At 35.6% G+C, this 14889-nt stretch overlaps 1 protein-coding gene across 1 annotated transcript; it reads right to left on the bottom strand.

The window, feature by feature from the left end:
• Positions 1–12582: 12582 nt before the first annotated feature.
• On the bottom strand, positions 12583–13073 carry LOC145131330 (uncharacterized). The gene is made up of 2 exons (XM_079066034.1): positions 12883–13073; positions 12583–12820 (listed from the first exon to the last, which is right to left on the bottom strand). Exons 1-2 carry the CDS (start codon positions 13071–13073, stop codon positions 12583–12585), a joined length of 429 nt encoding a protein of 142 aa, XP_078922160.1.
• Between the last annotated feature and the right edge of the window lie 1816 nt (positions 13074–14889).

Consider the following 14889-nt stretch of genomic DNA (forward strand, 5'->3'; position numbering starts at 1 on the left):
TAGAAGGGCATAATCGAGATTAAACATGCCATTGCAAAGTTCAATGAATCTCAAAAGATCTAGGAGTTTCAATTCATTTAAAACTTAAATTTATTTTTTCGTTTTTCATGGTGGGAATTGGTAAATCGTCATTTACCTACCTTCAAATATTCTGCAACAAGATTACGGCATCCCTCTTCTAGGTTGTAGAATGTTGTGTTGGATCCTAGCCTTGATGTTTCATTTGGGTGTTACATCAAGGATTCTTATCAACTAACTTGAATTTTCTCCCGTTTTGTAGATGTCTAAATCTTACAATGGTCTTCCCAAGTCCCTTGGAACAAGCTTTCCAAATGAAGATGGCGTTCCACGATACGATCAAGGAAATGAGAGTCATGCTTCACTTCCTCCACCTCCTCCAATTATTCTCCCTAACCCACAAGTTCAAAGGCTTGAAAAGTTCAAGCTCACTCAAGCCCTATTGGCAAGTAAACACGAAGATGGGAAACCTGTGTGTGCACACATCTTAGAGATGAAGTCACACATTGATAGGTTAAGGATGATGGGTGTCGATATCTCAGAAATATTGGCTGTTGACTGGGTTCTTCAGTCACTTCCTGAATCATATAGTGAGTTCGTTAGAGAGTACTATATGATGGACCATGATGTGACCCTCATTGATTTGACCTATTTGCTTATAGCTGCTGAATCAGAAATGATTTGGCGTGCTAATCGAGCAAATTTGTCTGGCAAATCAAACTCCCAAACTTCAATGGACATTGAAAATAGTGACATTGGAAATCCAGAAAAGGTAAATTTTGAGATAGTTCCTTGTGCCATTCCAAAAGAGTCCATCTGCTTCTACTGCCAAGAGAAGGGGCATTGGAGACGAAGCTGCCCTGTTTACCTGAGAGATCTAAGAGATGGGAGAGTCAAGACGTATGGCTCTACTTCAGGTAAAATCCAATAACTAACTCTATAAGTTCCTATTCTTTGATTTTCAATACATGATGTGATAATATTACATTTTGATGTTTTGTAGGATCGAAGAAAAGAGAGGAAGCTTAAGGGAAGAAGTAAGCTGAATCTGATCGTGAAGAAATGGATTTCGATCGCATTGCTTGAAGATCGGATTTTTGAGCTACTACTTTAGAGTTAGAATAGATTGCTTAGAAATTGAAATAGCATAGTTTTCATTTGAATTGCATTGTAAGGACAAGTTTTTCCGCAATAGAATGAATTTTGATTTCGTCCTATTTATTTATCCTTGCAATGGCATATGTGAAAATGGATGTTTATGTATTTCTAATTTTAGCAATGTTGAATTGGATGTGATTCTTGATTATGTTATTTGTGAAATGTCGAGGATTTGCCAAATAAAGGAAGATTCTCATCGCCCAAGTTTCAATTGGACAGAAACTTGAAATCATACAACTTGGTTGCGTGATGAATGAGAAACTTCATATTTTGGAAATTAGACTAATTCTTTGGCAAAGTGTCAAGAGAAGGACCAGGAGATCGAGTACACTAGGTTGTGCGTTGATCAAGTCCACCACAAGAGTGATAAAGATATTCGTCATGATTTACTAAAGGTTAGTAAATATGATTATACTTATAAGATTAAGTATAATTCTGAGTTGATTGAAAGAGTTTCAATCAATAGCAGAACGAATAAGAAGAATCAAGTAGGCAGAAAGATAAAAGTTTCTCTATTCTAAGAAGAAGGGAGAGTACCTTTTATTGTGTTTTATGATAAGTCTTAATGATTAAGAACCATATTGATCCTCTAAGTGAGTCTTAGTGCAATTGCATGTCTAAAAAGAGGAATCGAGAATTGTAGAAATGGTTAAATCAAGAAGTCAATCATACTTCGTTCCAATATCAAGTCTTAGAGTCAAGATTCTGACATGAGTGACAAGCCTTAAGTAGGTTTATAACACTCGACAAATGTGGAATTTGGAAAAGTTTTCTTATTCTTGCACATTTGAAATTGGTAAGTTGTGATGTCTTGGATAAGACAGAGACCAACCAGGACTAATTGTGTGAAGTGTTAAACTTGACAAAAGGCTACACTAACTCTTGAATGTTTGTTTGTCAAGAAATGTTTCTTGACAAGAGAATCTTATATGTCAAGGAGTCAGTGGGAGTCTTAATGGTCTTGAAAAGTTTCAAGAACAAATCAAGAGTAAACCTAGTTGATCATCACTAGCACACGACTTGAGGTTTAAAGCCAATCGTGGATGACATACTCTTTTTCTGTGCCATTCCAATTGAGTTAATTATGCGTGTGAGTTCTATGAGTTCTCATTTGAATGCATAAAGACAAAGCACCTTGATCAATGGAAAGTACATTGATATGAAAGGGTGAGTTGCTTGGAAGACATGGTGGGCATTCATGTTACCATGAGGCAAGAAATCAAGATTGAACAAGTTCAGTCCATATGTTTTTGGATTTGTCGCAAACTTTCGTTTTGACAAATTCACATGGATAGGAACACATACATCATAAAATCTAAGTGTCATAAAGTTTTCCTCCTTCATGAAAATGATTGTGAGGAAATGCTTTCACTAAGAGAGATTTTAAGAAGATAGCAATTGTGAAAATTGTATTCTCAAATTCGATTATGATTACGGCATCCCTTTTCATAGTTCGAATTGTGAGATTTGGCAATTGATCTGAACATTTGGGACTTAGTAACATAAATTCTGAATTGTTTAGACACACATGTGAGCTATCTAAGGCAAAGGTGTATGAGCTTAAAAAGCTTAGATAAAGGCTTATCAAAGCATTAGGTATTAGAAATATGAACTTAAGGAATTCAATAAGCATTGTTTTCTAGAAGTCCAATTGTTTTCTGAATACATGTCAAAGCTAGTGGGAGCATAAGTGTTATGCTGGTAAGAAAATAATCATCATGTTAGTGAGAGCATGATTATTATGGTAAGTATTGCAAGTTAGCAATATTAATTATAGAAAACAAAGATTCACTTTGCAAAGTTGCAAGGGTTGAAAAGTTGTTTTGCTATAATTAAGGGAGAGAATATTATACTTCGTTTCAAAATTCTAAAGCTAGTCAAGGATACATAGTGCATTCTCAAAATTCGATTATGATTACGGCATCCCTCTTCATAGTTCGAATTGCGGGAACATGACACATAAAATATTATGGCAGAAGGCTGATAAAGTATCATGTCTTTATATGAGACATTATGCATCGTGTCTAATACGCTTCGGGTATGGGACCGATTGCATATGTTATAATATTTGACCATTCTAAATTTTCCAAATGCCTAGGGCATTAAGAGGGAAAAAGGACTAGAATCGGTTTTGACTAAAATAATTAAACAACTATCAAAGGACGGTCTGAGGTTCACTGAGGATTTGTCGCTTGTGAGTAGTTGGAAGTATAGTACTGGATGGACTATATTGACATTATTATGAATAGATAAGATTCTATTAAGAATAAGTTGTCATATAGCAAATATGGAAATGTTTCCATTAATGGGAGTTGGATATTAAGACTCTATGTAGATTAGAAACTTTTATGCAAAAGGATGTTCAAAGGAATGTACTTTGAGTGAGAGACATCACATCTATAAAATTGTTTTGTAACAATTTCTGATAGAGAACTTAGTAATTTCATTAGCCGGGTCTTGGTGACTTTTGTGCTATGACATTACGAAAGAATCATTGCATAAAGTGTTAGAATCTGACATATTCTAAAAGTGGCAAGAATTTGGTATTCTTATACTAATAATAAAAAAAAAATTGGGGATTGTGAAATGAGTTTCATTGGGAAAGTTTTTCAATTGATCTATTTCACAGAGTATGGACCATAGGAAACCAAAGTGTGCATGCTTGGAGCATGGGACAATTGTGGTTATAATTCGAGTAATAAGTTGATTGTCTGAAACAGTAAACAATGAATAATGAGTAATCAATATGGTGTTTAAATAAAAGTGTTTTTATTTACGCTCAAAAGTTTTGGGGCCATATAGGATTAATATTATTATTGCGTTTCACTTTGCATGTTTTGACTTCCAGAATAACTAGGTTATTCAAACATCCATAGTCGGTCATACGTTGGAAGTAGGTATGAAGGAAGACTGTCATGAATCTGTCTGTAGATTGTCTAAAGTGTTTAGACATAGCACAAGTTTGCTGCAGAGTTCATGAGTGCTTTGATAAGATTAGAGTATTGGATTAAACCCACGCTCATTTGAATCACTTCATGGTTTTATCACGAGTGATTGGTGAGACGATAACATTGTATATTCTTGAAACCGAGACGTGTGAGTTGTTATTTGCTGGTCGGTTGCACATTGACAATAAGTAAACATACCAGTAACTTGGTGTTATAAAACTTATTGTTGTGTGTGATTCGATTAGTAGGTGCAAGCGAGCATTTGAGTCGAAGTTTATCCATTCCTTTTACCCAAGGTGGGATAAAAGCGATATCTGTGGGCCCCTCGATGATTTAGTGATGACAAAGGAAAGTGCTCGGCCGGGCCAGGACTGATTTGATTTGTTCAATTAGTCAGTCGTCATAAATCGGAAATCGGGAAACGACACATAGAATGAGAGAATGATTTCAATCCATGTCTCATGTCTATACGATATCTTGTAGAATGGAGGAATATATGATCCCTTATCTAAAGGACACGCGTATCTGATAAGATCAGAGTTGACAGCGCTTTTGGAAGCTACGATTGCTGATCAGGTTCTGAAGTCATACGCAGAATAGTTATTAGACTTATCCAAGTGGGAGACTGTTGGATTAGTGTCTAAGTCCATAACTATTTTGGTATGTACTTGACCCGATTGTGAGCATGGTCCTTTTGGGTTGCCTTCACACTGGTGACTGGACAGGATGACAGTTGAGGAGAGAGGTTGATTAGGGCATAAATATGATTTATTTATTATATTATATGATTAATATAATAATTTGGAATCATATTATTAATTAGTATTTAATCAGAAATTAATTAGGAATTAATTTCGGGATTAAAGGAATTAATTAAAAGTACAGGGGCTGTTTTGTAATTATTTGATAGTTGAGACTTTGGGCTATTGGATCACTTTTATTAAGGCTTGAACGAAAATCCTAGAAGGATCTAGGAGTTTTCGTCCAAGGGCTTAAGGAAAGGAGTCCATGGACTTGCTTAGGCCCTAAGCTAAGGGATTAGGGTTTCCACCTTGAAACCCTAGCTAGCCTCAAGTATAAATAGCACCCTAAGGCACTAGAATTCGTCCAAGCCTTGGGAAACCCTAAAAGGGACGAATTTTAGGGCAAGATATCCTTCTATCCTCTCTCCCATATTCATCCTTTCACCTAGTGTGTTTGTGAGCCATTAGAGGTACTACACTTGTGGTACTTGCTTTCAAGAGCTAAGGAAATTCAAAGGAACTAGTTGTTATTACTACATAACAACAAAAGGTATGTATTCTATTCTCCTATGTCAATTTCGAAAATAGTAGATGCATGCTAGGGTTCTTTTGTGTTCATAAAGTTGTATAACTAATAGTGAAAACATAGATCCAACTCTAGGGTTGCATGCACACATAGGATTGTTTGTATAAAACCCATCAGCTTCCACCTGTCACCTTCTGATTGGACCGAAGTTCTCCGTGTCACATTCTGATTGGACCGCAGCCGAGGTCCAGTAGCCGGCCGACACTCCTCGCATGAACAGTAGCCGCCTCACCCGGATCCGACGCGTGCCTCACACCTGGCTGCATCCGAACTTCGGCCTCATGGCCTTCGCTCCTGATGACGCATGGCTGCTGACTCACCCTTCGGACCGCACCCTCGCACCCTATATAAAGGGTGCGAGACTTCTCGGATTTTTGATGTTTTTCACCCAAAATTTCACCCTCCTTCACATTTTCACCCCCTAAACTTTCTACGACCCCCAAGGCCCCGATATCGTATCTAAAACCCGAAGCAAGCCCCGAAACCCTGAAATTCTCGAGAAGCTAACCTCTTTCCAGTCGAAGTGCTGCCCGCATAAAGCCCGATTTTTAATCAAAAACTCGCGGTTTCTTTGAGAAAGATCATCTATAGAAACGAAACGCTGCCTAAATCACCACTTATCAAGTGAGTTCATACCCCTGTAATTTACCTTTTTAATGTTTTTTTAAATGCTTTTTAGGGGGGAATACAAGTTGAACACAATCTAAATTGTGTTAATAATTGTATGTGATAATAATCACACAAAGGGTTTCCTTATGCTTTTAAGGATTACCAAATACTTCCAAAATGACTTTAAGCCATGTTAAATCTTTAAAGTCATGTGAACTCTTTTAATACTGTTAAATTCTTTGAAAAAGGTTTTATAAACTATTTCAAATTATAATTGCCAAAATCATGTTTATATATGTATAAATATATAAATAAGATTTGAAGGGCATAGGACTAATGAATTATCTTATTTCCTTTTCCTTGTTTGGATGTGGAATTAAGGTGGTGTTATTTTTCCGAAGGTCGTTTCCTTCTTAATTATATATATATATATATATATATATATATATATATATATATATATGAATATAAAAGGTTACTTCATTTGGTATCATTACCTTTGTATCATGCTGAGCAAAGGTGTTCATCCATGAGAAATCATGCTAATCAGATAGAACATATAAATTATAATAGGTGTAATTTATGATTCAAAACTAAATATACAAGTATGATTCACATTCCAAGGAAAGTACCAACAATTCATTTACCTATACCAGGATATGTATAATACTTTTAGTATATGGATAATATATTAAAGAAGTAATAATACATCATACCGAGTTTGCATTAACAAGGGTACAATACAAACGTATCAGGGTTAGCAATCACGGGGTAATAATACATCCTACCCGGTTTTCATTAACAAGGGTACAATACAAAGTACCAGGGTTAGCAATCACGGGGTAATAATACATCATACCGGGTTTGCATTAACAAGGGTACAATACAACGTACTAGGGTTAGCAATCACGGGGTAATAATACATCGTAATCTTGTTGAAACAATAAATTTGTGAGACTCTTCATGGTATACTTATCTAAGTACGACCTTAAGTCCTGACTTATTAACCAGAATCTCCTGTAGGGAGAGCGTGAATTTGTGTATAGATCTATATGGGACTGACAATCCCGCACCTTTGCTGTTCGCTACAGTTTGGCCGGCAGGCCTAGGGTGACAAATGTCATACCGCTTCCGACGTCTGAAGAACGTCGCATCAGGCACATCAGTCATATTAGTATGGTTAATAGAACTCACATGGATAAAACAACGAGTAAATTACTTAGTAATATACTTCTCTTAAAACAGTAAGAAAAGATAATTACATCCTGACCAAATATACCTTCTGTTAGTTTTTACTTATAGTAAAAACTACGTATCATGAAATCAAGTATGGCAAATATACTTGTACTTCTGGTTTTGGAACATTTAAAACCACAAAGCAGTATTATGGATAATATAATATTTTCCAGGATTAATACTAATGTTTTACTGTAGAACGGATATAACTAAGAATACTTTTACAAATGGAACGATTTTATGGGGATTTAAAACTACTATTCAGAAACGGTTTTATGGGGATTTAAAACTACTTATCAAAAGGAACTTAGTCATTCACTCTCTGTAAACTAGTATAACATAAATGACCTTTAGTGGTTAATTCTATAATTCCTTAGTTTTTACATCAGAGTTATACATAAGTAATATCCGATTGACAGTGAAATGTGTGACTTCCGCCTTACTTCCTGTTCCTTGTTTGGTTGTGGGCTTAGGGCAGATACACCCATTTAACTGTCCATTCGATATTAGGTAATATATAATTAGTATAAACTAAGTAATTGCAGAGGGAACTATTGAGGTTATCAGTTTATCACCTCAGGAAATATAGGATTTTCTGGAGGAACCAGCGAACTTTTCCAAGAACTTAGAGTATACTTTATAGAACTAAAATACTTATGAACTCACCAGCTTAAATGCTGATCTACTCTTTCAAAATAACTTGTATTCTCAGGAATCCAGTAGACAGGTACACTCCCGAAGCTTTTGAGAAGACTACTAAGTACCGTACTGCGACTCTTGTCTTTTAATGTACCTACTTTGGTGTTTGAATATGTAATGTTTAAACACTTATGTAAAACTTATACTTATTAATGCAATGGTTGTTTGTACTTTGATTACTATATTGCATGTGTTGTGATACTTACATGAAGTCCTCCGCCCCCGAACGTTTCCGCCGTTCTGGTTTGGGGGTGTGACATATCATATTTGATTTGGGATTTTGAAGATGACATGCTCTTAAGGTTGGATGTGTTATTTAGTAAATTTGTTGTTTGGCTTCCTTCGTTCTCATATTCAATTGTTTCTTTAGCATTTATTTTAAACAATTTAGATGGTTAAAATGTGGAGTAGTCTTGTGAACGGTGAACGTATGTGAATGGGTTGTGGATAGAGATGAAAATGAGTCAAGCTATTTGGGAGCTATTCGAGATTGAATCGTTAAAATATCGATAAGAGATCAAGTTTAAACGAGCTTAGGAGAGCTTGAACTTAATATTAAACTTAATTATTAAACAAGCTCAAGCCTGTTTTTCTAATCTCGGTTACACTCACAAGCCAAAACGAGTCCATATGTATGTATGTATGTATGTATGTATGTATGTATGTATGTATGTTAAACTACACCTTCTGAGCAATCAACGTCAACCCGCCCTAAGGTACACTTACAAGGGCAGTTCTAAAGAGGTGTCCGGTGTGGCACCGACAACACCTGCTTTCCCACACGTAGTAGAAATGTTTTCGATTTTTTACCTATTGTGCCATTACGTAAAAAAAACTAACAACCATGAAAAAAAATGTCACTCTATTGGATCAAACAAGCCCAAGTAATTAGTAGCCCAATGCTTTCAATTTTAATCTTATTAATTTTAGCCCAAAGGGGGGGGGGGGGAGCAAAAAAGAAAAAAAAACGAGGTCACGAGGACCGCTTGTGTTCGCTCATCACATCATGTCGACTTCGCTGCTTCCAGCTTCTTGATGCTTCCATCGTTGAATCCTTCAATCCTTCTCATCTTTTGTTGGTATGAGTAGCAAAAATCGAATCTCAATTGCATTCCTCAATTCGATTTTAAGCAAAAATCGAAGCCCTAGCCTAAGAATGAAGCAAGTTAGTATTATTGATACTTTGAAATTTTACCAATTTGTTTAGGCTTTTCGAAATTGCTATGTTTTTATCTCGACTTGGTCTAATTGCTATGTTTTATAGAAATTATTGTTTGATTTGGTGTAATTTCTATGTTTTTATTGAAATTATTGTATTATTTCATGAAATTAGTAGTTATTTAGCTTAATATTGAATTGTAGGTTACCCTTGGTGTTTTTTTTACCAAAAGACCAAAACTTAATCCTAATGAAATTGGTGAAGGATGTTCCCAAACACCAATATCTAATCACTCAATCCCTTCGGTTTCTAATTCCAATGCAACTCCACAAACACCAATCACCAATCAACCAATCCGTTCAGGTTCTAATGAAACTCCACAAGCACCATGCTGTAATGAACCCAATGATAATGTTGATTTGAATGATCTTCCAAAGGACCCGACGGACAGGCCAAAGATTACAAGTTACAAATCAAATGTAAGGGATGATGTAAGAAGAGCGTATTTACTTCAAGGACCTTGTTGAAAATCGGTTTACCATTTTGTGGTAATGACGAGTCAACTAACTCGGAAAATAGAGGGCTTTACATTGTGGCTGTAGCAAAGAAGCATGATGGTGTTAGTGACTTTTTAAGCAAAATTCGTTGGTGGTTAATGTTGTTTGTGCCTCGTGTAAAAGAAAAGACTTACTATGGGAACAAGCAAGAGAAATGGTGCAAAAAGGCTCGTGTAAAAAAAAAGACCACGTGTTTGAGCGAGAGATACAAGATGGGGTTCACATTTCAACACACTCACAAGTTTGATGAAGTTGTTTGTGGATGTTCTTGTAGTTTTAGATTTTGTGAAAGAGGAGGGAGAGTCATTAATAAACCGTCAACAAGCATCCGAAATCTTAGCATATTTTAGATCATATGAGTTCCTGTTTTACTTACATATGATGTATGACATTTTATGCCTCACGGGTACATTGTCAAAGCAACTTCAAAGAAAAGAACTAGACAGTTTAGAAGCGGCTTCGATGGTTAGAGGGACAAGGCATTGCAATCTTTTAGAAACACGGAGTTTGCTAGCATTTTGCCAAAGGTATCATCTTTTTGTCAAACATACACTATTGATACTTTGGATATGGAAGAGTTGTATGTTGCTGCAAGAAACCGTAAGACTACAAAGACTAATATATTTCATTTTGAGGTTGAAATCTTCAACACGGTGGTAGATATGCAACTTGATGTTGAAATCTTCATTTGCATAATTTGACAAATCGAAGTTGTTGAAGTTGGGTAAGTTGTACAAGTATGGCTTTGATGATTCAGATATGATAGACCTTGAAAGACAACTTGAGATATTTTATCACTCTTGCATCAAAGATGAACGCTTCACTAGTTTAAAAGGAATTTCCGACCTTTCTCGTTTGATGGTTAGTACGGGGAAACATCGGTTTTATCCTTTGATTTATAAGCTTTTAAAATTGGCTTTGATATTACCCGTAGCTACCGCAAGTGTAGAAAGATGAAGCTCTTGAAGACTGACTTGCACAACAAAATTGGTGATGACTTTTTGAACGACGTGTTTCTTTACAATGTTGAGACCGAAACACTTGCGAAAGTTGAGAATGAAAAAGTAATGGAGCGGTTTCAAAAGATGCTTGCACGAAGAGCACAAATTTAAATTGTAATAGATCGTTGTTATATAATGTTTTATATTATGTTGGGAAATTGTCAGAAAAGTCCCAATATTTTCAAGAAAGTTACACTTTAGTCACAATATTTTTTTTGAACATAAAAGTCTCGATTATTTCATTTTGGCTCAAGTTTACAAAAAAATCCTTTTTTTTCTTTTAACAAGAAATGACATATTATCATGTTTTTACTAATAATCGGGACTTAAATGTTAAAAAAAAAATATTGGGACTAAAGTGTAACTTTCCTGAAATTATTGAGGCTTTTCTGACAATTTCTCTATTATGTTTGACCAAATATATAATCGAACATTTGATGTGTTATATATTAGCACTTAGGATGTTAACGCGAGAACTATAACATCATTTGATGTCACTTTGAATCGAAATTCTACTTTTCAACCATTAAACTCATATCATGAAACTTATAATTTGACTAAGTATTAGCAAGGCTTTTTTATTTTGGAACATCTAACAAACATTTATTATTTTAATGTAAACTATTTATTTCGTTCCAAACGATATATATATATATATATATATATATATATATATATATATATATATATATATATATATATATATATATATATATATATATATATATATAATTTGCATTTTAAATTTTTTGCTGTAATAATGTTTATAAGACGGTGCAAGACAAAGGTTAAGTTCTTCGAATCTGTCACCATTAATTTGTATATATAAAATTAAATACAAAGAGTTACGTATACTTTGCGACGACTTTGGAAAATAAATCATTTAAAATAAAGGGAACATCAAGCGAAACGGCCAGGGACTGCAGTTCCCTTCATTTGTTCCTTACTCCCCCTTCGAACAACCATCTATCAATATTAGTTATTATACAGTTGCTTATTTTTGTTTTTTTAAGGGTTAATTAGTCATTAGAAAGTTAGTAAAATTTGTCAACATCTAGATTTAGACCTAGGAACTTCAATTAAAGAGGACAAAACCTCTACCAAATAGATTAGTCTCATATCGACGGATAAAAATAAGTAATATATCTACTATTAAACATAGATAAAATTTTAAAGAATTTATTTAAAAATCAGTCAAGTTAAGTTACAGTGGAAGGTATGATTTTTTAAGTTACAGTGGAATGTATGATTTTAAAAGTAAAAATGGTCATCCAAATTATTTTTATATAAGCAAAAATCATTAATAATACAATAAGTTGATAATTATTATAAAATCATCAAATCAAAAATTTATCAATGATCTATTAATATCTTTCACTAATTCGTCACTATCCATGATAGTCTCTGATCTATCTTTAATAATAATGTATGCAAATTTTTTTTTGGACCCCTGACGACATGACCCTGTGGGGTCGTACTCCCCACACATGCCCTGGTCCGGCTTTGTAGAAACCGCATTTCCCCTGGATTTGGAGAGAATGTTAAGAGGAAATATTATCTCCCGCTTAATTTTTTATTTGAACGGCTGAATTTTTATAAAAAAGCCAAAAAATCCTAGCAAGAGGCTAAAGGCGAAACGAAACTATTATATCATAAAGTTCAAAATGGGGGTTTGAAGTCATAAATTCCACAAAATAGAGAATTTATGCTTTCGATGCACCACCCAATTAAAGGAAAAAACAACAATATCTTCGAATAACCTATCTTGTCTAGGTCTCAATTGGTCAAACACACTTATTTTTGAAGTTCCATATAGACCACCAGTTCGTGTAGATAATAGCTTCCAAGATATCCTTCCTATTCATACTTCAATGCATAGCCTCCAAGAATAAAGACATCTCATTCGCTGAATTTAACTTAGACAAGTCAATATCACACCACCGACTGAGTTTCTGAATCAAAGCTTTTGCAAGAGTACACTCAAGAAAAAGATGATTAACATTCTCCACTTGATCCATGCAAATAGGACAAAGAGAACTAGGAGCATCAATACCTCTAGAGATTAAGTTATCTTTAGTAGGAAGGCTATTAAGAATAACTATCCACCTAAAAATATTCAGGAGATTAAGTTATCTTTAGTAGGAAGGCTATTAAGAATAACTATCCACCTAAAAATATTCACTTTGACCGACACCAATTTATTCCATCTAGTTTCAACCATGCCATGAGGTAACACCATGCCATCAATTACCTCACACATATCTTTCACCGAAAAATCAACATTAACATTATTAGTCAAATTCCACACCCAAGAATCTTTAGAGTCTTGAAATTGAATATTAGCAACTAGCTCAACCATGGCCGAAACTGGGCACTTTGAGCACCTCCTCTCATATCATATCTCCAACACCAATGCCAGTTATTACCCTGACGCCTATTAGCAACAACACAATTAGAATCGACATTTAAAGCAGCCAATCTAGCAAATAACTCAATGAGAGGAACACTTTCAACCCACACGTCCTTCCAAAACATGGTATTTCTCCCATCTCCAACAGATTTCGCTAAGGTGGAAAGAGGAATAATATGTTTAGAGTGTAATTTCATGATGGAATCCACTATAGACGACCAAACTCCTTTTGTAGCCAAACTATAATTAGCATTAAAACCTGCATGTTGACCTTGAGTCGACTTTATAATACTAGCCCATAAAGCATCAGGATTAGAAACAAGTCTCCATCTCCATTTTATCAACAAAGCTTCATTAAAAGCATTAAACTATCAATTCCGAGACCACCATTAACTTTATTGGCTAAAATAAGTTTCTAATTAACCCAAGACATACACTTTTCTTCAGGATTAGTACCCCAAAAAAATTTGATCTAGCCGTGTACCATCCAAATTTTCAACCCAAATTTTTTATTTTAAAATTCACATAAAAACATTTTTCATAAAAACCATTCCAATAAAATCATAAGTGTCAAATACAAATCATAATCGAAATATCAAAGTGTCCCAAAATATTCGGATCATAAACTGCAGACGAATGTGTACAATCAAGTCTTCTAAGGGGGATTAGAGGAATGAAGGATGGTCAAAAGAAGGTCCAAGGGGGATTAAGATGTTTAAATAGGGGACACAACCCTAAAAATTTAGGGTTTCGTGTAACGCCCCGATTCTCAGGTATTGCTTAAATAAGAATTTAATTGGTTTCAAGGCCTACTCGACGAGTTGGTTGCCCTACTCGTCGAGTAGCAGCGGGCTAGGTTCGCGTATTTAATGGCCTACTCGCCGAGTCCATGAAGAGACTCGACGAGTAGGAGCTGGCAGATGAAACCCTAAATCCCGGGGTTTTGCACCCTATTTAAGGAAGCATAAGCCTCCTTTGGCCACTTTGTAGTCCTTTGAGAGCTCAGAAAACCCTAATTCGTGTGGTGTTTCATTCTTGTGTGTCTAAAGCTTTGGAGAGGAGATCTTTGAGAAGAAGAGCTTGGAGAACAAAAGGCTAGGAGCAATGAAGTGTGGGAAATCAGAAATCTACCTCAGATAGCATCATTTGGAGGTATCAAGTCGTCACCTTTTCTTCTTTTCCTTCTAGACCTCTTTTGGTTGAGATCTAGGGTTTTTATGGTTTGATTGAGAAGATGAAGTGGGATATGGGCTAGATCTGAAGTTGTAACTTCAGATCTGGACCCTTCTGGGGTTCTATAGCCATAAAGCCCCGAATTTGGTCATGTATGAAGCCTCCTTGAGTACGAAACCCCCATTGTGAGCTTGGATTTGACATTAATAGCCTTTGTAGCTATGCATGCACGTAAAGTTTGAAACTTTACGTGAAAAGCATGCCTTAGAAGCTTGGATCTGTAGTTTGGAGCCGCTGCATGGCTCAAATGAGTCTGTATGGCAAAAAGGACTGAAGGGACTCGGCGAGTCGCATGGTCGACTCGGCGAGTCATATGAAGATAGGCATGAACTCGGCGAGTTGGAAGAACAACTCGACGAGTCCGATGAAGATTTCCGTAGACTCGACGAGTGGATGAACAACTCGGCGAGTTGGTTGAGGTTGCCCCAATTTATGTATGCGCGGGTAACTGTCGAGTTGCAAGAAGGAAGCTCGACGAGTGGCCTTAGGGTCTCGATCGTAAACCAAAGGAACTCGACGAGTCACTCGGGTG

Source organism: Lactuca virosa, chromosome 8 (assembly GCF_052849685.1).
Source record: "Lactuca virosa cultivar CGN04683 chromosome 8, Lactuca_virosa_CGN04683_v6, whole genome shotgun sequence".
NCBI classification, from domain to species: Eukaryota; Viridiplantae; Streptophyta; class Magnoliopsida; order Asterales; family Asteraceae; genus Lactuca; species Lactuca virosa.

What these genes read in the sequence shown, in the direction of transcription:
- LOC145131330 (XM_079066034.1), bottom strand. Translation starts at nt 13,073, where the DNA reads ATGGTTGAGCTAGTTGCTAATATTCAATTTCAAGACTCTAAAGATTCT. An exon ending in GTCAAAGTGAATATTTTTAG is followed by an intron (nt 12,821 to 12,882) that starts GTGGATAGTTAT and finishes GAATATTTTTAG; the next exon opens with GTGGATAGTTATTCTTAATA.